The sequence below is a fragment of the Hemiscyllium ocellatum genome, chromosome 37, assembly GCF_020745735.1.
Source record: "Hemiscyllium ocellatum isolate sHemOce1 chromosome 37, sHemOce1.pat.X.cur, whole genome shotgun sequence".
Classification (NCBI taxonomy): Eukaryota; Metazoa; Chordata; class Chondrichthyes; order Orectolobiformes; family Hemiscylliidae; genus Hemiscyllium; species Hemiscyllium ocellatum.
Window position 1 is genome coordinate 23,350,032 of NC_083437.1, and position 25,523 is coordinate 23,375,554.

The following is a 25,523-nucleotide window of genomic DNA, read 5'->3' on the forward strand; positions in this document are numbered from 1 at the left end:
CAAACAGGAAATGACATCACCACAAACCCCAGGAACCCCATCCAGGAGAAAGATATAAATAGAAAGCAGGCGACAACAGCTTCGCTTCACTTGTAGGTTGCCACTGATGATACCTAGACAGGTAATGAAACGTCTGGATATCAAACCTACAGCTCAGTGAGCAAACCTACACCCTAAACTACCCTGCCTGTTCAGGGATTGAGATAATTGGCTTTGTGATAGCAGCCATCTCCCTTTTTGTGTCAGCAATGACTGCAGCCATTGGACAGTTCCCCTGATTTCCAGTGATTTGTTTTTTCAGGGCTCCTTAATGCCGTACTTTCGTGTTCAAGGTAGCATTTGGCACTCGCTCTCATTTCCCCTCTGGAATTCAGCACTTCATCAGTGTTTGGACCAAAGTAGTGCAGAATGGAAATCTCACTTCCTCCTAAAATGGTGTTGAGTTATTGTTTAGGCATCTGAGAAGGCAGAATGGCTTGGTTTAATCTCTGAGCAACAAGACACCCAAAACTTTAGTGTTTTCTCAGCACTGCCCCACCTGGAATACCAGCCTCATGGGGCTGAATCAAAATCTTTTCACTTGCCAGGGGCAATGTGATTCACTGAAAGTATCTGTTCAGTCCCTCACTTGATCTCTCAACGTTTGCATGCCTCTACCTCTCTTTTTTGCATGTATCATCTTTTCACTTCCCACTCATGCCCTCCAGTGTCTTGTCTGATGTTGTATTCAATGGCTGTAGCTTCCCAAAATCTCCCAAATTCCCTACTCCACCCATATGGTGTATGCAGGGAAGGTTTTTTCATTTTATGTATGTTGTGTTCTCAAACGTTGAGGTTAAATTGAGTACCATTTTGCTATTCTGTTATAGCCTGATATCTGTATCGCAGTCCATTCCTTTATAAATCTCCAATAGCTGGGAAAACCTCTGCACTCTGGCAGTATCTGTGGAGAGAAAGCATAGTTCATATTTCTGCTGCAGTGACCACCATGACCACTATCACCACCACCGAGAGAACGTATTCCCTCGATACTTCAGTTTGCTGCTTGGCCTGCTGAGTTTTTCCCAATAAGTGTTTATTTTATTTCTTTATAAATCTCAATTAGTTTCTGGTGTTAGATTTGTAATTTCTATGCAGACTGGAATTACGATGATTTGAGCAATAACAAATCTTATGTTTTACATTTGATGCAAATATTCTTTCAAGATTTCTAATTCTCACTTTTTTCCTGTCCTTCAACCTTGTGTACCCTGTCCTTATGCTCCTATCTGCCCTATGTTATACCAGCAATGATGACCATCGTAGTATTCTAGATGAGACTATCCCATTCTGTGCAGATCAGAAAATGAATTTGGTGGTTTTGTATAATATATTAACATCAACCAGCTATCATCTCAAGTTAACAAATGAAATGCAATATAACAGTTGCTCACTTTTCTCTCAACTTTTTACATTTGTTTTAAAAGGGCTGATATGAATCTACAATTAAAATTGTAGTTAAATTTGTTGCTTTCTGAATTCATTAATATACTTAATGATAAAATGGGATTTCATCAAAATAGTTACTATCACCAAATGGGAACCATAGCAGAATATCGAAATTGCCTTTTGCTCCCTGAGTGCAAGTTAATGAAAATGAAGTAGAATTAAATTAGCTGAACTGGATTCCACTTCAAGTCGAACTTTGTCCAGTGCCCTCTGCTATTAGGCATTCATTTTGATAAGCGGCACTCGCTTCAATGCAATGCACTTGTGTCACGTGTATATATTGTTACTGATCTTCTGTTTATGGCCGTGGGCAGAACAGAAAGTTCCTGTTTAAAATGATCATTTGGAACGTCCTTAAAATATGCACTGGGCAATCTTTCAGCAGCCCTGCTGCTAATGAAAAATAGGTTTAAGCAATCACATAGCTCATGCAGGCAAAGTTATATTTTATGTTGCAAATGTGCATTTTAATTGTAACAGGTGAAGCAATGTGATCAAGGTATAGACTACATTGTCTTCCATCTTTTTTTGACGATTGCAAGTTAAAAAGATTAACATTTACAGCTATTGGACACTGTTTGCAACAGATTCTTGAAATGTCTTCAACCCTAAAATTGTTGCAATCTTTAAATCTGCTCCACACCCCAAGATGTATTATTGTAACACCTGTTGCTTTCTATAAGTAAAATACAACAATTCAGCTTCTAAAACAATGTCCTTATCAGGGACCTCTGTCTGTCAGTTAAAATTCAAGGCTTTTGATGGGTAGAACAACTTGTTTTTGGCAAGACTACTGCCTCCCACTTTCCATGACTCTTAATTTCAGAAAGTAACACCTCTCTCATCAGTTTCTGTACAGCAATCTGAGTGCTAAAATACATACAAACCAAAGATTTGCTGGCTGTGCTTTACCAAGTTATGTTCCTGACGAAATGCGAAGGATCATGTTGTGACTGCCAGCAGCCCACAAGCAAGCGTTTGTGAAACAGCTAATTTAATTGTCTGTATTTTGATTAAAATCACATGGCAAAGTAGTGTCCTCCATAGAATGACTGGATTTAAAATTCTATACAGTCTATAATGACTGACAGAATTAACCTGAATACCTCTGGCTTAATTTCAAAAAAGTACTGTGAAATTTAGCTGATAAACAACTGAAAACGAACCCACTTATCTCCATATCTAATGCACTGGCTTGCAACTGTCTTTCTAAAAGCCTTTTTCTAGCCTCCAACATAGAGCGATTCTGTCTATACCCTGACTGTTCTGAATTACAAATACTTTGTCATATCTATCTTATAAATTATAATTTAGAATATATTGTTACCATTGCATTGTTCATTTGGAATATCCTTGAACTTAAGAAATTTCTGATTCAGAAACTTTGAAAGTTGGCTTTAGTCCATTTTGTTCTGACACTCTGGGTTGTGACCGAATTGCGGAGCCATACAGCATGGAACAGGTCCTTTGGTCCAGCCCGTCCTGACCAAGTTTCCTGAACTAAACTAGTCTTATTTGCCTGCTTTTGGCCCATATCCTTCTAAACCTTTCCTATTTATCATTTACATGTCGTAACTGTACTTGCATCTATCACTTCCTCTGGCAGTTCATTCCATATATGCACCACCCATTGTGTGAAGCTGTTGCCCCTCCAGATAGATGGTTGTGCTTTGGTTTATTGAATGGATCTTGCAGCTTCTTAAGGTTGATGTTTGGGTCAATTCACCATTGATTAGTGCTCTTGGATTTCCCTAGCATTCATGATCTGAGTGACTTTTTTTTAGCTTCAATTACTGATGGAAATGGGACTGAAATTTTGACAATTTCTTTAGTGCACTTTTAAAACAATTTGTCCGCTCTTAAACCAGTTCTTCCAAATAGTCCCCAATTTTATGAAAGAGAGGTCTCTTTTAGCTTTGTCTAGTCTCAAGTTGTCAAGATTTTTCGTCTAAAGAAAAATGAAGACCAGGTGGCATTTAGTTGAAAGATGTGCAAAATGAAGCTGTAAGATTTGGGTCAGAATTTTAGTTGTTATCTTAACGACTGAAAGCAAGCAGATCCTGTAGATTTAAATCCAAGCGTGGCAAGCTTTCTCTGAAGTGGGAGGCAGTAGTTACTTTCTGTTCTCAAGAAATTTTTGTTATAAGCATTTGAAATACTGTAATGTTTTGTGTGACCCAAGTGGAGTTAAATAGGGTCCAAACTACTTATTAACTTGTCTTTTTACCCACTGTCAAATGCTCTCTTGATCGAAGTGGCCCAGGAAAATACACCCCTTTGTTTATCTTGATGACTTTTGGCCCCTTTACCAGCTGACTGTAGTGCCAACTACAAGGAGTGATGGGTCTTGTTGAGACTGGAACTAATGCTGCCTCCTTTTCATAACTCCTGACACTCAGCTTCTCTCCCATCAGCTCTCTCAATCCCCACCTCCAGCTAAACTATTGATACCCACTTGCTCCCTCTGAACCGAACTCTTAATCCCTAAACTTCACCATCATGTTTTGTTTCCTTTTCTTTGCAATACATCTTCATTGACCCATCGATCATTTAAAGAACATGCTGTCACTCTCCTGCACAATTCTGTTTCATTTCAGCATCCTTCTTTAAAACCATGGTTTTGTGACCACTCCTTACTATAGCTGCACATCATTTTTCCCTGGAAGATGTACTCTGTTAAAACTGAGTTCCAGTGCTGTCTCCAAGCAGATGTGAAGATCTTTGATATTGGCTGGGTGTCAGGCTTGTCAATAGTTGAATCTGTTTTAGGAGTGCATTTTGGATCTAACTAACTTGAATTGACTGCCCTGTTAGCTTTACAGAGGGCAGTGTGTGTGGGTGGGTTTAAATTGGAGTCTGGATGTTTTCCTTTGATAGTGTTCCAGTTGTAATTTGGAGGTTTTTTTAAGGTGTGTTGTATGCTCTTTCTAGCATAGCTTTAAGGTATTTGTAATATTTTGCAGCATCTAGAGAACAGCTTGCCCCTTCATGGATTGTAGCATTTCTGCACTGTGTACATATTCAAAGCTTGCATTTTGATTTACTTGAACAGTAACAGTTTTGGCACAAATGATGAGTTGACCAGTTAAACCAGTTGACCATGTGTTGGCTTGCATACAAAACAAAACATCTGCAGTTCTCTACTTTAAATTCCTGGTCATGGTTTTGTAATTGTCCCCAACTTTCCTCTTTGGTGCTATGGTTGACCCATCCCTGGTGCTAATCCTAAATCAACGCAAGCCCCCTGTTAAATCTTTTGTCACACCCACTGAAACTCCTCCAACCATCCTGCCAATGATTAAGGTTCTGGGACTGAGCAAATTGGCCTCCCAACAATTATTGTAAGTGACTTGAGTCAATGGGGAATTTTGCCCGGTTTCCCATTGAGTTTGCTTTTACTTCCGACTTTGTGATGCCACACTTTGTCAAGTGTAGTCAGTTTCATCTCCCCTCTGCTTTGGAACAAGCTGGTAATGAAGCCTTGACTTGAGGGGTCCTGACACATTGAACCTGAACACTGTTGAGTCACTTAATGATGAAAGTGCCACTTGGTCGTACTGTTTGCATTTTGAATCATCATGCAGATATTTGGGAGTAGTCAGATTCTGGCCAGTATGTCGCTGGGCAAAGGAAGATGTCATTGTAGGTGTAGCCCAGCACCTTAACCAAAGTGCAGCTAGTTTTGGAGTGGAAGTCTTTGCTTGCAGCTAGATGTTGTCAGGGGCCGGATTCATTTGTATCTTGGAAATTCAACTATTTCTCATATCAGTTGAAGTAATTGGCTAAAGACTGGCTTCTGAGATTGTGGGACCTCCAAGTGGAGGCTGTGATTGGTCATTCAGCACTCCTGAATAAAGGTTACGTATTGCAAATACTTCAGTATTGTTGCCTTTTGCATTCATGCTTAGCTTTGCCATTGTTGGCGATAAGTTATTATTGGAGCCTAATTATCCATCAATTTTATGACTGGGTATGGCAGGACTACAAATTTTTGATTACTTCCATTGGTTTTAGGGACTATTTCTCTTTGTGGCATGCTTGTGCCATTCACTGACCAAGAATTGGCACCTCATGGATGTCCAGTTTTGAAACTGTCTTGTTCAGTGTAATGGTAGTACCCATACAGTGGAAGATGGGACTTCATTTCCTTCAGGACTTAGCAGAGATTACTCCTACCAACTCAGTTATAATGAACAGGTCTATCTGTGACAAATAAGTTGACAAGGACAAAGACCAGTTTGCTTTTCCCTCTTGCAGGCCATGGCTGTCAACTGCGTCCTTCAAGAGAGTTTGGTTAGTAGTGGCTCTCGTCTTGGTTATCCAGAGTACATTTGCAACCTTTGCTACCCTTAGTCCATCTTCCAAGTGGTGTTTTAACATGGAAAGATACTCATTTATCACTGAAGAGGGAGGTAGATGACGATCAGAAAGAGTTTCCTTGCCCATGGTTGATTTGGAGCATGATTTGGTGATTTATGATGGTTGTGTGGTAATGAAGTGGGAGCAGGAGTTGTCCATTCAGCCCCTTTAGCCTGCTGTACTGGTCAATATGATGATAGATCTATCAGCCCAATCTTCATTTCCTTGGTTATCCCCCATAACTCTTGATGGCTTTGTCAATCAAATTATTTCAGTCGGCTTTGAATATGGTAGTTTTAGAGATTTTCAGCCCATTGCATCTGCACTGGTCAAAAACAACCACCTACTGTTCTAATCCAATTTTCTAGCACTTGACCCATAGTCTTGTATGCCTTGGCTTCACAAGTGCATATCCAAATACTAATAAAATATTATGTGGGTTTTTGCCTCTAACTCGTGTAGGCTGTGTGTTCCAGCCTCTCTCCACCCACTCGGTGAAAAAGTTTTTTCCGCCCCCTCATCTTTGCCCTTCTGCCCCTCATCTTAAATCTGTGCCCCCGGTCATTGATCCCTCCACCAAAGGGAAATGTTTCTTCCTGTCTACACTCTCTATGCCCCTCCATGATATTATACATCTCAATCACATCCCCTCTGCTCTAAGGAAAACAATCTTGGTCTATACAATCTCTCTTCACAACTTAAACTGTCCACCTTAGTAAATCTCCTCTACACCCTCTCCAGTGCTATCACATCCTTCCTATGGTGTCAATGACCAGTATCAACTATTTGCTGGAGAGAGTTCCAAATGTTAATCACCCTCTGAATAAAGAAATTTCTCATTTTAAACTGGAGATTCTTATTTGAGAGAGCTATGCCGCAGCTAAAGCACAAGTCATTACCAAGTGATAGATCCAGTTGTACTGCAAGTTGAATCTCTTCATCATTCCACACCCCCCCCCCACCTAGTTGAACCTTCTATCACTTCTCCATCCTGCTTTGCGCTGGGTCACTGACCTACTTCGTTTCTAGGAGTCTATATTGCTGTGCATTTCATACCTTAAATATAAAATTAAGGTGGACTTAAAATTTGAGTAATTTGGCTTATGGACGTGATGAATTTCAGTCTCATGCACCTGGCTGAGCAAAATGAGAAGTGGACCTGCACTTGTGGTTTATAAAGCTTGCTGTCTGATTTCTCACCTTCAGGAAACAGTTGTTATAAATGGAAAAGCAAACCAATATGGCAACGTTGAGGGATTTAAAGGCAAAACAGAACAAATCTTTAAACTCCACTTCAATTTTTTTATGAACCTGACTGCAGCTGCAGTGTAAATAGAAAGCAAGAATATAGTGGTGAAATACACCCAATCACTCTGGCTTGGAGTGCACTCAGATCAATCTTTTAAAAAGCATCAAGTGAGAATGTGACATTTTGGAATGTTCTTTCAAATTCTGTGGTAGGGCAACTGTTTTGGGTTTCGTTTTCCTTATCTGCAGTGGTTATAATATCTGCATCCATTTAAAAACAAATTCTCAACCCAATTTACAAATCTGTGATCTTGCATCTTCCCATCTCTTTAATCTTTTCCAGCCCTGCAGCTATCCAAAAAAATCTGTGAATCTTATCACTTAAACATGATTGGCTTTGACTTCAATTCATTAAACCTTTCCACCTTGTGTACATCTTTCAAGATTTTCCTGACCAACTTATATAGTGCCTTTTGTATTAAAACACACCAGGATGCTTCGCGGGAGGGTTCCTAAACCTCAAACTGCTTGGGAGTTCAGATCAGGAGAGCAAAAGATTATGACTACTGTCACTTTTCCAAGTCAGGTGAGCAGCTTTGAGGGGAACTTGCAGGTGGTGGTGTTCTATGTATTTGCTGGCCTTGTCCTTCCAGATGGTAGTGGTTTTGTGTTTAGAAGGTGCTCTGTAAGGACCCTTGGGAGAATTTCTGCAGTGCATTTTGTAGGTAGTACACATTGTTGTTACTGAGCATCGGTGGTGGAGGGAGTGAATGGTAAAGATGGTGGATGTGGTGCCAGTCAACAGGCTGCCTTGTCCAAGATGGTATCAAGCTTTTGTTGCAGCCACAGGCTCATTCAGGCAAGTGGAGAATATCCATCCTGACATGTGTCTTGTAGATGGACAGGTTTTGAGGATTATGGTGGTGAGTACTTGCAAGATTCCCAGACTCTGGCCAGTTCTTCTAGCCACTGTATTTCTATGACTGGTTGAGTTCAATTTCTGGCCACTGGTAACTCCAAGATGTTCCTGGGGATTTGCAGCAGTTATGCTATTGTTTGTCAAGGGGTGAATGGTGCTGAACATTGTATAGTCGACAGCGAACATTCCCATTTCTGACCCTTATTATTGCGTGCACATCATTGAAGCAGCTGAAGTTCTTTGGGCTAAGGACACTGCTGAGGAACTACAGAGATATGAGAAGACTGACCTCCAACCACCACAACCATCATCTTACATGCCAGGTATGATGCAATCTAGTGGAGAGTTCTCTCTCTGATACCCAGTGATTCCAGTTTTGCTAGAGCTTCTTGATGCCACAGTCCATCAAAGGTGGCTTGGGTGTTAAAGTTGCACTCTTACCTGTAGAATTTAGCTCTTTTTGTCCCAATTTGGACGCAGGCTGTAATGAGGTTAGGACCTGAGTGACCCTGCCTGAACCCAAACTGAGTGCCAGTGAGTAATTTATTGCTGAGCAATTGTTGATTCATGACACTTTCCATCACTTCTGAGAGTGTAGACTGATGGAGCAATAATTGGCTGGGTTGGACTTTCCTGGTTTTTGCATGCATACACACCTGGGTAAATTTCCACATGGTCAGGGAGATACTAGTGTTGAAGCTGTACTCGAGCAGCTTGGCTAGGGGAGTACCAAGTTCTGGAGCACAAGTCTTCAGTACTATTGCTGGAATGTTAATAAGGTCCAAAGTCTTTCTATATCTGGTGTCTCCAACTGTTTTTCTTGATATCACAAAATTAATCAAATTGGCTGGGGACTTCTGGAGGAGAACAAATTTGGATTGTCCATTCGGTAATTCTGGCAGAAGATTGTTGGGAATGCTTCAGCTATATCTTTTTCACTGATGTGCTGCGCTTTCCCTTGAGGATGAGGTGGGTTGTGGAGCCTCTTCCGTCCTGAGTTAATTATCCACCTCCATTCCCAACTGGATATGGAAGGACTGCAGAGGTTCGGTCTGATCCATAGGTTATAGAATCACTTTGTTCTAAAATTTGCTGCTGTGCTACTTGGCTAATGTTATGGCTTCATAGATTGACACCTCATTTTTTATGCCTGACTGATGCTGTTCCTAGCGTGCCCTTCTGTATTCTTCTTTGAAGCAGGAATCCCTGGGCTTGATGGTGAACATTGAATGTGGATGTGCTGGGCTATGAGGTTTCAAATAGTTTGTTGCTGTTGCTGATGGCCTACAGTATCTTAGATGTTCAGACCTGAGCTGTTAAATGTGTTCAAAGACTATCCCACTTAACACTGTGATGGTGCCTCACAGCACAATGAAGGATATTCTCAAAGTGAAGTGGGACTTTGTCTCCAAGGACTCTGCAGTAGTCACACTTACCATTGTAGAAAAGGACAGATGCACCTGCAGCAGGCAGATTGGTGAAGATGAAATAAAGTACATTTTTCTGTTTGGTTCCCTCACCACCTAACACAGAGCCAGCTCTGTGAGGATTTTCCCACCCAGTACATTGTGACTTTACTGTCTCCAGTGTTTCCTCCAAATGTTGTGTAGCATTGAGCTCAGCTATTGAAACTTAATTGGGAAGGTTCCTTGTCATGCCATGAGACTTAATTGAGTCAATGTTGAGGACTCCTTGATTAGCTCCTTCCCAACTCTATACCATTGTTCCACTGCTTCTGCTGGATCTGTCCTGTCAGTGAGACAGGATGTACCCAGGGTAGTGATGCCTGAAATTCTGTAAAGTACAATTGTATGATTTATATCAGGCTGTTGTTTGATTAAGATTGAGTGTGGTGCTGGAAAAGCACAGCAGGTTAGGAATGATTCCTGATGGGCTTATGCCCGAAACGTCGATTCTCCTGCTCATCGGATGCTGCCTGAGCTGCTGTGCTTTTCCAGCACCACACTCTCTACTCTAATCTGCAGTTCTCGCTTTCTCCCTGTTGATATGCGAGAGTGCTCTCTTTTGACACTAGCCCCCAGTACACAGTATCGCCAGGGCTGTATTTGTTGTAAAGTGACAGGTGGTCTGTCCAGTCCTTTCCACTGGTTGATACTGTTGAATAACTTCTCAAATCTTTTCAGAAGGCAATGCAGAGTCAATTATGTTGCTGAGAGTCTGGAGTCTGAAGGCTGGTAGTTTTGTTCCCTAAAGATTATTACTGAACCAGATGACTTCATGGTAGTCACTAAACATTTAATTCAAATTCCCACCGTAGGATTCAAACCTGGATCTCCAGAACATTACCTCTGGATTACTAGTCCAGAGACAATTCATAAGGCCAGCACCTTCCTTTAGAGATTGGCTGATGAGGAAGTGTTTCCATAACTGAGTTAAATGGTTGAAACTATGGCAAAGTGGGTTCATTCTCCTTGAGAGCAGAGAAATTGAAGAGGAATCTTTTGATAGCGCTGCTTAAAATCTTGAAGGGTTTAGATAAAGAGGAATAGTATCCCAAGGCTAAAGGGTAAAACATCAATTGAGAGATTTTAAGTGACCACAAAAACTAGGGATAATATGGGTTTTCTTAATGCAATGACTAGTTCAGATATGGAAGCAGTTTGAAAGTAAGGGGAATTTGACAAATAAGTGAAAATGCAGCAACATGGACATCATGAAGAGGGTCTAATTGGACAGCATTTTTAAAGAAGTGATAGGATTTGATAGGCTGAATGACTTCTTGTCCTGTAAGCCATGTAATACAGCACCAAGCTTCTACTAGAATGTGAACATCTAGATCCACAATTTTTCTGTTCTGGTAGTTAGAAGCTATGATGGAGTGGAATTCGATCTCTGATTATTTCTACTCAGATTGGAGAAAAGGTCATCTGTTTTAATGGACCGGCTGTTCTGTCTGTTTGTGCGCAATGTAAAGCAATCTCCTTGTGGGTGCAGCAGTAGATTTAGATCAGGAATACCCATTTTGGCTCCATTTTGTTTTACCCTACCTGGAGTAAGTGGTGCAGACATGAAAGGGAATATCAGCAGAAATTGAGAATTTTGTTTACAGTTTCTCTAGCCAAGCAATGATAGAATAATCCTAACAGACCATTTGTACCTTTTCACAGTGTGACTGGGCTCTCTGCCACATTGCCACTGCTTTCATACACAGGAACTAATGTGAAAAATTATTAGGAACATGTGCAAAAATTCTCCACTAAAATAGAATCCTTTCCAAGAATCATCTTGAGAAAAAAAGTAATGTGTAAGAATGGTCTTCAACAAGCTGTAGTATTCCTGTGTATGCATAGTGTTGATGTGGAGGTGCCGGTGTTAGACTAGCTCAGAGGTTTCATGACACCAGGGTTATAGTCCAACAGATTTATTTGAAATCTCTAGCTTTTGGAGCACTGCTCCTTCAACCATCTAGACTGCTTGCTGCAAGTATGTGACTTGAAATGAGAGGACCCCTTGGCCTTCCAAATCTAATCTTACATATTTCATAACTGACCATTTTTTGCTGACATTCCCTGCTCAAAATGCTCTCTAATCTCCACGTGAATCCATTATTCAACACCTGTGATAAAACAAACATTCACTCTCTGGTTCTGGCAGCATCTGGTGAGTCAGAAACAAACTTTTGAAGTGTCAAATTGTGGAAAGGGAGAACCAGCATTAATGTATTATATGTGACTTATTCAGAAGTCCATTTCTGTCTAACAATGCTGCCACACCTGTTGTGCTTTTAGCAAATTATTTTCAACAACTGCAACTTGAATATTCATTAGAAAGACTTGGGGGTTTGATGACTAATAGTGGTGCAGTCAGTTGTTCAAGTAGGTACAGTTGTATAAGTTTCTTGAATGTATGGTGTGGGTTTTGGAAAGATCCTGCGCCGATGTCAATCAGTAAAAGCAAAATCTCTCTCTCCATTTTGACATGCTCAGCTATTGGTCAGTCTTGTATTCTACATGAAGTCTGGAAGTGACTATGTTGCACTAAGAAAGGTTGAAGCCATGCTCATTTCCCAAGATGATCCACAAATCTGTGCTTTAAATGTTCAACCACAGTTTTCCTTCTATATTTGGATGTCTCCATAACTTCCACCCCCTCAACGTCTTAAAATAATTTATTAAAGTGCAAAATATTTTGATGCCTCCAAGTTAGAGCTTCAGTATAACTTGTACCTGAAGATACCAGAGAACAAGTGGCCTGTTCTATTTGATGTGTTCAAGATGGAAAGCAAGTATTAATCATCAAATATTTCAGCAAGAGATAATGGACACTGCCTTTCTGTATTGGGTGCAGGTATGTGTTCAACTAAATGTAAACAGAACAATTGTGGATATAATTGCTGAATTAATCTAGGCTGATTTATTTAAAGAACATCTTCAGAACATTGATGTAAAAAGTCCACAGTGACTTGTATATTTATAATAAATCTTTGTGCTTAGCAAAATGTTTTTGGCGGTGTCATTACAAACATTCTGAATTGGCGTTTTCTTTTGTTTTGCTCTATTAACATTTCCAGACATCGCTAAATTTCTAGCAATTCCAAGATTCAGCCTTGAATGTTCATCCATTTGTAATTAATTTTACCTGGATTAATACAGTTTGTTCTGTTATAATGCGTTTCGTTAAACCTGAATTTGCTGTCACATGATTGACGAATTTGGGACAGTGTTTCTAAAGTATGAACTTTTGAAATGTGTGTTGGCTGTAACGTGATTAAATCGCCAACACTTTAAGTGCTGTTTCTAAAGCACGATTTTTCTACAATGCAGAGTTGTAAAAGTGTGCAACCATTGCATTAAAGGAGAACGACATATATCCTGGAGAAGGAATGGAATGATCTTGAGGTTAAAGTCAACTGCTATAAATACACCACACATTATAAACACAATTGCTATTGGACAGCATTCAAACAACAGTAATGCACATCCATCTTACCTTTCTTCAAATTACTAAACGCCCTGTTTCGTAATGTATCTTTTGATTTTCATTTATCAGTTCCTTCCTCCACACGTGAGGTATTTTCCACATGCCTAAGGGACGCCTGTTGTTTGATTTACCTTCATTTACCAATATTTTACTTGCCTGTTTTCATGGACCAACCTCCAAATAAGCCACATTGTGGTCTTTGACTTTCAAATTGCCTTTTGGTGTTGTTTTCTCTCCATGTCCTTCATTACTAGGCCAGGTTTCTTCCATTACACTTTGGCTATCTATCCCGTTCAGTGACTTTTTTTGTCTGGCACTGAATAATAACTGTCAATGTGCAATAGAGTTGGGGTGAAACAGATGGGCCTGGCCAGGCACAGTCCAGTCTGCACATGCCCACATTTTCTTGTTTAATATAGAAAAGAATTGAGATTGAAAGCTTTGTTTGTTTTCTCTTCCCTCTGTTTTTCCCCTCTCTGCTCTTTTTCCCTTTGGAAACGAAACAAAACACAACCACTGCCACTGTTACAATCACCAAAAGGGTAGTTATGCACATAATTTGTATTAGTTAATGGCCCATAAATCAAACCTCTGCCCTCACTGCTGTGGTTCAAGTTACCCACTGCTTTAATAAACCTTTCTGCCCTCCAAGCTGTGGACTAACTTTAACTGGAGGCAGGTGGATAATGACATCCAATTATTTGATCGGACATGATTGTACTCATGGCAGTATGTTCTGGAATATTTAGCAGTAACTCCTTTATGAGGTGGGCTGATCATCAGTACCACCCCTCAACAAGCTAGCTGAGGCTAAAGCTTCGAATGGGAGATGAATATTGGTGGATACCATAATCTTTGGTACCGAATACAGATACTGAGTTGGTCTATTCCAAAATAAGTGATTTACTGTAGTGTTTCCCTACATAAAGATGACCAGTCTTCAAAAGTAATTCATTTGGGGTTGTCCTGAAGCTATGAAAAGTGATTATATGTAAAAATATTATTTCAAGTACCTGTTATCTTCAACTGGAGCTGACAATTGCTGTCTTCTCTCCCTCTCATCCAGATTTCTCATTATTTCAGAGAAGGTTGGAGCAAATTAAAATGTACTAGAATTGCCAGTAAATGTTAATACCATTTCGTTCCAGTGCTAAGTTGTAAGAAATTTAAAAGCTAATTACCACAAACAATTTAACAAATCATTGTGGAGGAAAAACTGAACGGGTAGCATTCTATGGAGTCAGATTTCTGCATTCAAGAATCAATCAGGCTAAACAATTTCCTCATCTCTACTGGGGTTTGATACATACACATACTATGGCAGTCAAAGCACAGTGACAAATTCGGAATAAAATTCACAGCATTTTAATGTCACATTGCTTGATAGAGATACAGTTCAGTGTTTGTGCAAAGCCTCAGTTTTTTGGGGGTCATTTTTGATGTTGAGAGACACAACTTGATTTTGTGTCCAAAATTAATGTGCTCTGACATTATTTTTCTGAGAGATTGGGGTATGTATCTTTTCACCTATGGCGCACTTCCAAAGCAACTCAAGACAAACCTTAGCACATTTCACGAACCATGGTTTTTTGTGTCTCAGCAGGTTGAATCTTTGGTTCGGATTGTCAGATTTCCCTGAGTTCACCGAATGTAACAGACTATTTTGCACGAATTCAACGTAATCCTTGCAGAATTTGCTCGTGCAGCTCTTTTTATTTCGGGAGATAATCTGCCTAATTTTATCTTGACAGCCACCTTTCCATAACCTTATTTGTAAGATTGATTTTAAAGCATTTCTGTATTCCAAATTCCTGGTGACTTGTAACTGGTCATGTAGTGGATAATTGGATCATCAGCATCCTACTCTAACCTTAAAAGCTAGACAGCTGCTCCCATTCTGAAACATTTGAGGTTTAAATTTATTTCCATTGATTACTGTGTAGTAATACTGAGGTAAACCTGTCAGCTTCGGAATTCTGTGATTAAACAGCAAATTCTAGCAAGCCATTTTGTTTACGTGAATGTAGTGTTTGCATTTTTCAGCTAACTTTTGAGGTTGGGGATTTTCTGTATGGGTTACAGTTAGTGAGCTGATCACTGGTATGCATATCTTTAAACTTGCCCCCTCATTTTAGGGGGAGAGAAAATGAACTATTCAATCCTTAGCACCGTTCACGAACCAGGGTTTTTTGTGTCTCAGTTGGTTGAATCTTTGGTTCAGATAGTCAGATATGTTTCCAAGTCAAATGCATACTCTCACTTACCTGAGTGTTTGGTTATTATTGGTGCTCTGTTTTTGCAAATGATTTAAAGTAGGGCTTTTTGATAGCAGTTAGGTGGCAGATGTCCAGTGAATATGATGGTTGATAGGATATTCACTCTGCCAAATCTTCATTGAAGGACTTTGGAGGAGAGCTGAAATCTCAATAGAAACAAGACTTTTGACAAACTGGAAGCACCAAGTGGTCTGAGCTACCTGCTGCTGTGGGGTGAGATCTAGTCTACATAATGACCATGTGACTGACGTTTAGCTCAATACCAAAGAAAGCTTGTTATTGAGTGGGTTGTGTTGCTGTTGTATTGATCTAGTAATCATTTACCTTGTTGGGCTTTATACTACCTTGTTCACTGCAGCCATCAAACCATTCATGCTGTAATACATCTGACTGCAACTTTCAAGACAGTGTTATTGCTGTTTGTGATGACTAAGATGCATATTGTTGCCTGAAAACTGGGGAAGAAGCTTCTTGTTTGAACAGAATGTTGCTTTTAGTTTAAATAAGATTGGATTTTTTTTAATGCAGACTCTTTTGGCTGGAAAAGTTTTTCTCTCAGCAGTTGTAAAGACCTCTTTCACTGCATAAACTTTAGATGATTGCGATGATAAAACACAATTCATCGTCACTCCTGTTTTGGGCTGAGCTATTCCATTATGCTGATATTAAAGTCATCAGGACCAAACACTGCAGGTTTCATAACTTAAAATTGAGTCTTGTGAAAGCTGTTTGTTAATTTTTTAAGAGGGCTTTCTGCATATTACCATACAAGGAACAAGTAAATTTGAAGCAGGCAGTCAAATAAGAGGGGAGAAATTGATGGAAGGTAATCTCACTGGATTGGTGATCCAGGCCAATGTTCAATGGACATGGGTTCAGATCCCATCACAACTGAAATTAATAAATCCTGAATTGAAAGTTAGCCTCAAAGATGACCACAAAACAATCATTTACTGTTGTAACAATTTATCATTTTGTTTTATTTGTTCATTAAATGTGAGTGTTGCTAGATAGGCCAATATTTATTACCCAACTCTAATTTTCCTGGAAAAGCCAGTGATGGACTGCTTTTGAACTGCATTCTGGGAGTTTAGGAGACACTGGTACCATTCCTTTAAGTCCTTGTGGCAGTTTAATACAACTGAGTGGCTTGCTAGGCCATTTTAGTGATGACATTACTGGTATATGGAGTCATATGTAAGCCAGAGCAAATAAAGACGACAAATTGTATTCCCGAAAGGACATGGACAGCTTTTGTTCACTCGTCCTTTTTCTTAGATGAGGAAATCTGCCAACTATGCCCAGTCTGGTTTATATATGTTCCAAATTCTTGGTAGTTAACCCCTAACTGACCCTGAAATCACTCAGCGAGTCACTCTGCACACGAGCAAATAGAGACAAATAAATACTGTTCTCTCCAGCAACACCTACGTTAAGTTTTTTTTATTTCCCAGTATTCTGCCTGGATTTGTAATCTGAGTATGTAAATTAGAGATTATCTTAACTGGGTCTAGCATATAAGCTTTGGAAAATCCAAATCCTATACACGTTTATAGTTTACTTCATGTGTACATTACATTCCTTGACCTCAGTGCAGATATACACAGAACGGAATTCTTCACATGTTGGACAGAAACAAGCGGATAAAATCTCGACCAGAACGTTTCCAGACCTGCAAAGACCAGTTTGATCTAATAGTGACCTGTGAGGAACGGGTATACGATCAGGTGCTTGAAGGTAAAATGGCCATCCCTTGTGTTCGCCAAGCCTTTGACCTTGCTGCTTATGAAACGTGGTTTGCTGATGCCCCCGTATTATGATTTCCCAGATCTGAATTCGAGAGAACAGGAGACATTCCAGTCAGTGCATGTCATAAACGTGGACATTCAGGATAATCATGAAGAAGCCACAATCGGAGCTTTCCTCATTTGTGAACTGTGCCAATGTGTAAGTGTTGCACCTTTTGTGTATTGGGAGGACTGGGAAAGGATATCAAACAGTGCACAGCACAGAATAACATCTCAATGAATCCAAATGCGATCTCCTGTAATCCAGCCAAATGTTTGCAGGTGAATTTATCTGTTTTACTGAACACTTAACACATTTTATTCACATTGCAATTTTGACATTTTTGTAAGGATATTACATAGTTACTTTCATGTGATGGACTAATGAATATGGAACATGTTTTGCAACATGTTGACATCTGGTAAGTCTGCCAATTTGGCACGTGTTCTACAGGTGGTGACAGTGGCTCAAGTGAGGAACAATCAATAGAAGTTGAGCCATTTTTTGATAGAGCAATAATGAAGTCTTTCAGAATGCCCAGTGCTAGGATCTTCTACGCGATGCTCCAAGTTTGTTACACTAATGCCACTTTTACTGCAGCTGTATCCTTGACAAAATTGGATTAAAGTATGCAAGTTTGATTTCTGAACATTCTTTGGGGTAAAGCTGATAACAAGCTGTTTGGTGCCGGAATATTGCAATTATTCGTAGTTTTCTGAAGTAACTATTCTTATAATGTTGTCTCTCTTTTCACTTACACTACCTAATCTGGACAATTATTACTATTCTATATTTCCTGTATAACAAGAAACTAAATGGCTTCTATACTGATCTTTAATATAAGGCTGCAACTGGTTTGGTTCATATTCATAGTGCAGGAATGTTAATCCCAAAAGCCCAAAATTTTGGACAGTGTGAAAAGTGTCCTAGAGTCTCATGCTGAGTATCTTGTGGAACACTAGGATACTTACCAAGTAGCAAAATTCATAGAAAGTATCCAGTTACCAATTGATATCCATGCAGTGCAGTAACCAAAGACATCTGTACTTGGGTAAAATGCGCTTGAGAGGACAAAATGATGAAATGCTATTTCATCGCTAAAAACTAACCAGTATTCCCAGTTAAGCTCATTGTCTGCTCACTAAGGTCATATCTTGTCACTATTACTTTGAAGCTGATTATCTAAAACCCCTGCACTGTCAATTTGAAACCTAACCATAAAAACCACCATGAAGTGAAGAACACTCTTGGAATTCAGTTCCTACTGGGAGATATTGAGCCAAATTACATTCAGCAAAATTGTTGAGTGCAAGTCTGCTACTAGAATGGAAATATGAACACAAATGGATGATGACTCTATCTATCCCTTTTTTTTGGTATTTGAGCCTACTTAACTGTTCAAGACGACCATAATTGATCTCCCCTCCCACACGATATATCCTTTTATCTTTGTATCCAAAACTCTATCGTCTCTGTCTTGAACATACTCAACCACTGAGCATACACAGCTCTCTTTGGTAGACAATTCTAAAGGTCCTTGAGTGAAGCCTGTTAAACAGCAACTCCTCTTATTCTGTGACTCTAACCCTTTGTTCTAGTCTCTGTGGTCCAGGGAACCATCCTTCCTGTACCTATCCTATCAATGCTTTTATTTTTATTTTTCAATGGGATAATCTCCCATTCTAAAAATTTGAGAATGTAGTCTGTCTACTTGATCTCTCCTTTTAATGGCCATTTCCTCATCCTGGGAATCAGTCAAGTGAATCCTGGCTGCACTCCTTCCGAAACCAGCATATCCTCCTTTATGTAAAGAGACTAAAGCAATACACAGCACTCACAGATTTGGTCTCCCCAAGATGCTATACAATTACAGTTAAATGTTCACACTTTTATTTTTTAATCTGCTTTAATTCATATACAAGAACACCCAGATTTCTCTAATATTCCCAATGGTTGCATTTCAAAAAATAAACTGCTTTTCCTATTTTTTTCCTTCCAAATTAGATAAGGTAGAATATGTGGGGATATATAAAGTTATGTGTTCTTGTCCATATTTCTTTCCAGCCTTTTAGCATCCTTCTTGCAGCTTACTGACAGAATAATCACAAACTTGGATACAATACACTCAGATGAGGGGGTTAAGTTTTAGATTGTAAAGACCTGAGACCTAAAGTAGTGACATTTACAGTACACTTTGATAGAGCCTGCCCACTTTGGAAATGGCCTGTTATCCCTACAGTTTGGTTACTGTAGTTTTTCCTTAACCCCAGTCCCATGAGCCAATTTTCATGTGATAACCTCATGCATGATTGCTGACATATTAATAGCTTTTAAAAATCCAGTGCTTCATTATCTACTCTTGTTTTTCCTTGCCTAATCAGCTAGCCTTACAACTGCAAAAATGTCAAGATTTGTCAAACATAACCTGCCTTTCATAAATCTGTAGATACTGCCTAATTAATTGATATTCTAAGTGTTCCATTAACACATCCTTAATAGATTCTAGCATTTCCCTATTTTTGATGTTTGAATAACTGGTTTACTCTTTTAGAATGAAAATAAGTAAACACATTTTCGATGATTTTTGTGCTTAATTCAGTGGGACTTGAATCCAGAACCTTGTAACCCTCTAAATTGTTTAAATGTTGCAAGGTTCTGCAGTTTGGAGTCTTATGGGAATGAGGGAATTGGGAAGAGGAAAGGGAAGGCTTTGAGAAACAGGCGTCAGGGCCTTAGTCCCAACCTGAGTACAGAACGTGAAATAAAATGGGGAAGGTGAGCCAGGCAGTAGGCTAACTCCCAACAAGGGGAAACTCTCTGCACGGAGCAGTTTGTGCTGGATTTGCGCCAGGGCTCCAGAGCCCTGCCCCTGTTGAACTCCCCCCAATGATTATGGTTCACGCGAGGTCAGAACTAGGCGCAAGGCTGACCCCTCCCTCACCTGGAGCCGGGAAAGTGGGTGAAATATTGATGGAAATATTTAAATTGTGGTTTAGTTTATAGATTCTCTCTTCTCCTCTCCTTCCACCCCCCCCCCACCCCCCACATGCTAAAACAAGAGTCCAGATTGTTTTTAGTTACTCTCAACTGGTGAGATTCCCTTTGTAACCAACCTCCAGTTGGATCGATTGGAGCCGAGGTCAGCCAGTAATCGCTTGCCATTGTAACGCTCGGAGAGCAAGAGCAATCTGCTGTGCTCCTCATCCCTGACTCTTTCACTTCCTTCTCGTTCTCCCCCTTCCGTACCATTCCCACTTCGTCTTCCTTCGCCTCTCCGTCCTTTTCACGGTCCCACTGTTCAACGTTGACCTTTTTGCCGTGTTGGTTGTGTTTAGATCCAGCGGACTGAAGACATGGAGAATGAGATCGATGAACTTATCCAGGAGCTGGAGGAGAAGAGCGGCCGGACCTTCCTTCACACTGTCTGCTTCTACTGAGGGCGGGGCGGTGGGCTCTGCGGTGCTGATCTGTATATAATTTATAGTTTATTTTAAGTTTGAACCGCTGCTCGGCGCTGGTACTGTAACGTGTAGCACAGTCTCCATCTAACGATGGTGCAAGGTGTCTCCACCATGAAGCTTCATTAAAACAGAATCCTTGGTCAGAGCCCAGCCTCCTGTCTGTTTATTTCTCCAATCATTACAATTCACATGTTTACACACACAATAATAATGGGGGGGGGGGGGGGGAGAGAGAGAGGGGAAAGAGAGAGAAAGACACCGGTGGGATGGATTGGTTAACGGTGTGGTGCTAATTTGTGGGTTTGATGTGAGTGCTGGATATGGTGATGAATACAGATCGGCAGCACACCCCCACCCCACACACACATACACTCACACACAGCCCTGCCTGGGCGCTGCAATGTCAGCACCAAGTTGGGGGGGGTTCTGCAGCTATCATGAAAAAGGAAGGCACTGGGGGGGGGGTAACTCCACCTTCCAGCTCTTCCTTTCCCCCCCCCTCCAAAAAAAACTACCGTTTCAGGGTTTGTATCGCTTCTCTCCCCCCGCCCTCTGCTACTGCCGCCACCTATTCCCAATTAAGCCCTGCCTCTGAATTATTTATCGACCGTGGGGCGGATCAATTTGTAACTGCGGCAGGAAGCGAGCGAGCGGCGGCAGTAATGTGGCGCATGTGAGGGATTCCGAGGGGGATGGGGGCGGGAGAGACGTGCTGCTGCTACTGCTGCTGTTTGTGGAGGGACAGGACTGAGTGAGGGAGGACGGGGGAGGGGAGGGTGAACGGTTCAAGGGTCCGGGGGAGGACTGCCCCCTCCCCCCCGACTTCTCCCTTCCCCCTCCCTCCCTCACCACCCCCCGGGACTGAGAGCACAGGGGGGAGCGGCCACTGAGTGAAGCGGTGCCCGAGGACCGCTGCACCCACTTCCAACCCCCCCCCCCCCCCCGGCCAGGAGGAAGCAGTGGCTGCGATTTATGCTCCTCACCGCCAACACCATGATCTTCATGTTGGTGGGGACGTCCATGGTGATGGTAAGCGGCGCCCGGGCCCGCCTGCTGCATGCTGTGTGTTGCGGTAATTTGCATGAGGCTGGCGGCGGTGACCGGGCTTTCCGAGCCGGCGGCTTGTCCGGGCTTCACACTCACACTCACACACTCACACACTCCCTCACCTGCTCTGCCTTCACTTGTCCGCTCTTCACAGGCGATAGCTTGCATCGTGGATATGAACGCGCTGCTGGACCGCTTCCACAATTACATCCTCCCGCATTTACGAGGTGAAGACCGGGTCTGTCACTGCAACTGTGGAAGGTAAGTGCTCACCTCCACCCTCACCCTCCACCCCCTCCCCAGCGCCATCGCTCCCAGCAGCAGGAGGGGCCTCCTCTTTTGTCTTAGTGGGACCTGACTGGTGTGACCCCACTCACTGTGTCACCCCATCCCCTCTTCTCATGGTCACCCCCACTGTGCCTCGATGCTCTGTTCTCATCACTCCCTCCTCCCCCCAACAACATTTCATTCCCTCTCCCCAAACCTCCCATCATTCTTCCCTCACAATCTCCCTGTCTTCCCATTCCTTCATTATTTCTGCAGCCCCTGTTTCATTCCCTTTCATCTACGTCCCCATTCCTTCTCACCACAGCTCCTTCCCTCACTCCCCAAACTCCTGTCTTCTCCTCTAGACTTTTCCATCCTCTTCCCCATAGCTCCTCCTACCACATTAGCCCCCCTCTTCCCTCCACCATTTTCCCTTTCCCCTCAGACACTTTCCCCCACAAGTCTTCCCCCTTCACATCCCCCACACTTCCCTCCTCTACCCCCACATCTCCCACTCCAGCACTCACTGCACCCCCCAGCCCACTTGCTAGCTCACTGAACAATGTCTCACTGCTCTCTCAGTCTTGTCTACCTCTGACTCTCTCCCCCCACTCTCTTTCAGGCACCACATTCACTATGTAATTCCCTATGATGCTGATCAGTCTGTGGTCGATTCCTCGGAAAATTACTTTGTGACGGACAATGTGACAAAGCAGGAGATTGACCTGATGCTGGGCCTGCTGCTGGGCTTCTGTATCAGCTGGTTCCTGGTGTGGATGGACGGTGTCCTTCACTGTGTTGTCAGGGCATGGAGGACAAGCCGGCGTTACGGTGAGTGACTCACTGAGAGGAAGGTGGGGAGGTGGACAAGCCTTTCAGATGTAGCTGGGTTGCACCGAAAACCTACCCTCGTTTTTAAATCTTTTGGATTCACCAACCTATCTCTCCCTGACCCCGACCCATTCTGGGGTCAGTTTGATTCAGAAATCCGGTTTGGACAGATCTTGAGGATTAAATTCATTGAAATTCTAAGACATTAAAATTTGTGATTGGTTTGTCTCGGTTTTTCTGATTTGTACAGACCATGTGTTGCGTTGAGCTGGATTGAGTGAGTCTCACGTACTGGGAGTAGTGAATCTGGATTGAGTGAGAGTGGTTCAGGCACTGGGAGCAGTAAATCCGGATTGGGACAGAGGTTCAGGCACAGGGAGCAGTGAATTCAGATTGGGACAGAGGTTCAGGCACTGGGAGCAGTGAATCCGGATTGAGACAGAGGTTTAGGCACTGGGAGCAGTAAATCCGGATTGGGACAGAGGTTCAGGCACTGGGAGCAGTGAATCCGGATTGGGACAGAGGTTCAGGCACTGAGCGCAGTGAATCTGGATTGGGACAGAGGTTCAGGCACTGGGAGCAGTGAATCTGGATTGGGACAGAGACTCAGGCACTGGGAGCAGTGAATCTGGATTGGGACAGAGGTTCAGGCACTGGGAGCAGTGAATCCGGATTGGGACAGAAGTTCAGGCACTGGATGTGAGAGTAAATTTTGCTGATGTGTCCGCACGTACGCACTTCTCTAAGATGCTGTTTCATCCCCTTTTGCAGATAATTCCTGGTCCTGGATCCCAAGGTTATGCAGTCTGAAGGATTTCAGGAGACGTTCTCACCGGCAGTATGAGGACTCAGCAGGGAACATGGTGCATATCAAACAGAAACTATATCACAACGGGCACCCTAGCCCCCGACACCTGTAACTTTTAACTGGCGGAAAGCTGGGACTCAACTAGGAGCCTGTGGTGACTCCAGACTGTGTTTTAAACTGGATGAAAACCAATGCTGCTGCTCCTGATGTGATGGTGGCTGTCATAAGGCAGCTGGAGTGACCTGTACATTCTGTAAATACCCTGGGTAACTGCCCAAAGCGGCTGCTTCTCTGTATTCGTTTCTTATTTGAGTACGTAGGACAAGAGGTGCTCGGAGATGACTCACTGGTAATCTGGTTTTAACTTTTTCGCAGATCACCCCATTATGTTAATATATGCTCAAAGACCTCCTTCCCTGCCTGTGTACACTGACCTCTCTCCACCCACCTACCAGTCAACCAGAGTCTGTGTGACCTGGTAGATAAATGGGACTCCTGTCTCTTTCGAAGGTAACGTTTAAGATCCCACAGTTTGTGGATGAAATGTAATCACAACCTGAATAATTGCAACCAACCCAGGAGTACATTGATCCTCAGGGTCACTGCAAAGTGAGAGTACCCATGTCCAGTGTTGGTTAGAAATTTAGTCCAATCAATCAGTTTAGACTTTAAAATGCCCTGGTGTTTTGTTGTGGAGGAATCTTAATTATTTGGAAGTGGGAATGTTTGGACCTAGTTTTTGGTAATAGGAGCATCTTCAGTCAAGAAATTCAAGGCTGAAATCAGGTCCCAGACCCCATGGTTTGAAGCAATTTAGAATTGTGCAATTCTGCTGGATATTACCAAATGATGTGCAAAGATTCAGTAGTCTATAGTACTGTGTACATGCCACCACAATTAAAAAATATCAATTCCCATGGCTCCTCCTTTTATTGAAGTTTAATATTGCAACAGAAGGAACTGTAATTTGTAACTAAAATTTGTAATTGTTTTATCTAGTTAGATGTGAGGGCTGTTAAATTGCCTCTTCCAGTCATTCCCATTCCCTCCAACTATCTGCCCCTTCCTATCCTGTGCATCTCTACGCAAACCCTCTTGCACTGGAAGGTTGGTACATGCCATTCCTCTCCAGTCATTGCTGCGGAACAGGAGAGATTTGACTGGGCAGCTGGAGTATCTACCTGGTGTAGAGAGCTGAACTCTGAGGGCAGCAGGTAGAATTGGTTAGTAATATAAAAACGATTGACTGGAAAATGCCCCAAACTGTCTTGCTAACTGTGTAATAATGTTGAATTCCCCCTCTTTCTCAGAGGAAAATACAATAAATTCCCATACATCTCCAAAAAGACATATGTCCAATGCTATCAGCTCTCAGGTACTTGAACACAATTCTGACTGGGATGAGAGATCAGGTAAAGAGGGATATCTGAGCTGTTCCAATGCCTGTTAATTGTTAGTTTCTTTCTCACTAGTGCTGATTTGTTATCTTGTGGAAATGTGTGTGAAATGTACAAGGATGAGATGGGCTGAAGGCACAAATTAAAATATGGAACAGGTGGATGTGAAACGTGTCCAAGAAAAAAAAAATTAAAAGTCATTTTGATGTTGATTTGTGTAAGGTTTAGATTTTTTTTGTTGTGTGGGTGCCAGAACTAGAGTCAATTCCCTGGGATGGATGAACACTATCCAGGGAATTTACAAAGAGATTAAAGGATCAATGAATAGAATGGAAATGGCTAATGTGACCAGAACTGGTAACTGGGAGCCCCATAAGCAGGATGCTTCCTGGTAACCAGAGCCCCCATCCTGATAATCACAGCCCAATTAACTAAATCTCAAGAACCATAAAAGCTGGTGACCTCAATAGAACCTGTATGAAAATAACCCGATAAATGGCAGTCATTGTGGATTTAGGGGCAGTCTTCCCTATTAATGCCATTTCTTTTTAATATTACAAATTGGGAGAAGTCAAATGACTTGCAAAATTGCATTGAAATTGCAACATGGGAACAGACCATTCAGCCCCACCATGCTTGATTTGAGCAGTAGTTCTAATCCTGCATGCCAACTATTTTTCCATTGTCTCTCTT

The 25,523-nt window shown here is 41.8% G+C and overlaps 2 protein-coding genes across 2 annotated transcripts in view; both read left to right on the forward strand.

Moving 5' to 3' along the window:
* ssu72 (SSU72 homolog, RNA polymerase II CTD phosphatase) overlaps nt 1–20,625 on the forward strand; it is a 94,518-nt gene extending 73,893 nt beyond the window's left edge. The window contains exons 3-5 of the mRNA XM_060851904.1: nt 16,829–16,968; nt 17,060–17,178; nt 20,355–20,625. Coding sequence (XP_060707887.1) covers nt 16,829–16,968; nt 17,060–17,178; nt 20,355–20,456 — 361 coding nt within the window. The 3' untranslated portion in view covers nt 20,457–20,625. The remainder of the gene's footprint in view (nt 1–16,828; nt 16,969–17,059; nt 17,179–20,354) is intronic.
* Nucleotides 20,626–21,169: 544 nt separating this feature from the next.
* LOC132833691 (transmembrane protein 240) lies at nt 21,170–25,000 on the forward strand. The gene is made up of 4 exons (XM_060852172.1): nt 21,170–21,509; nt 21,682–21,788; nt 22,417–22,625; nt 23,397–25,000. The coding sequence occupies exons 1-4, from the start codon at nt 21,453–21,455 to the stop codon at nt 23,543–23,545; spliced, it is 522 nt and encodes a 173-aa protein (XP_060708155.1). The 5' UTR covers nt 21,170–21,452; the 3' UTR covers nt 23,546–25,000.
* Nucleotides 25,001–25,523: the final 523 nt, after the last annotated feature.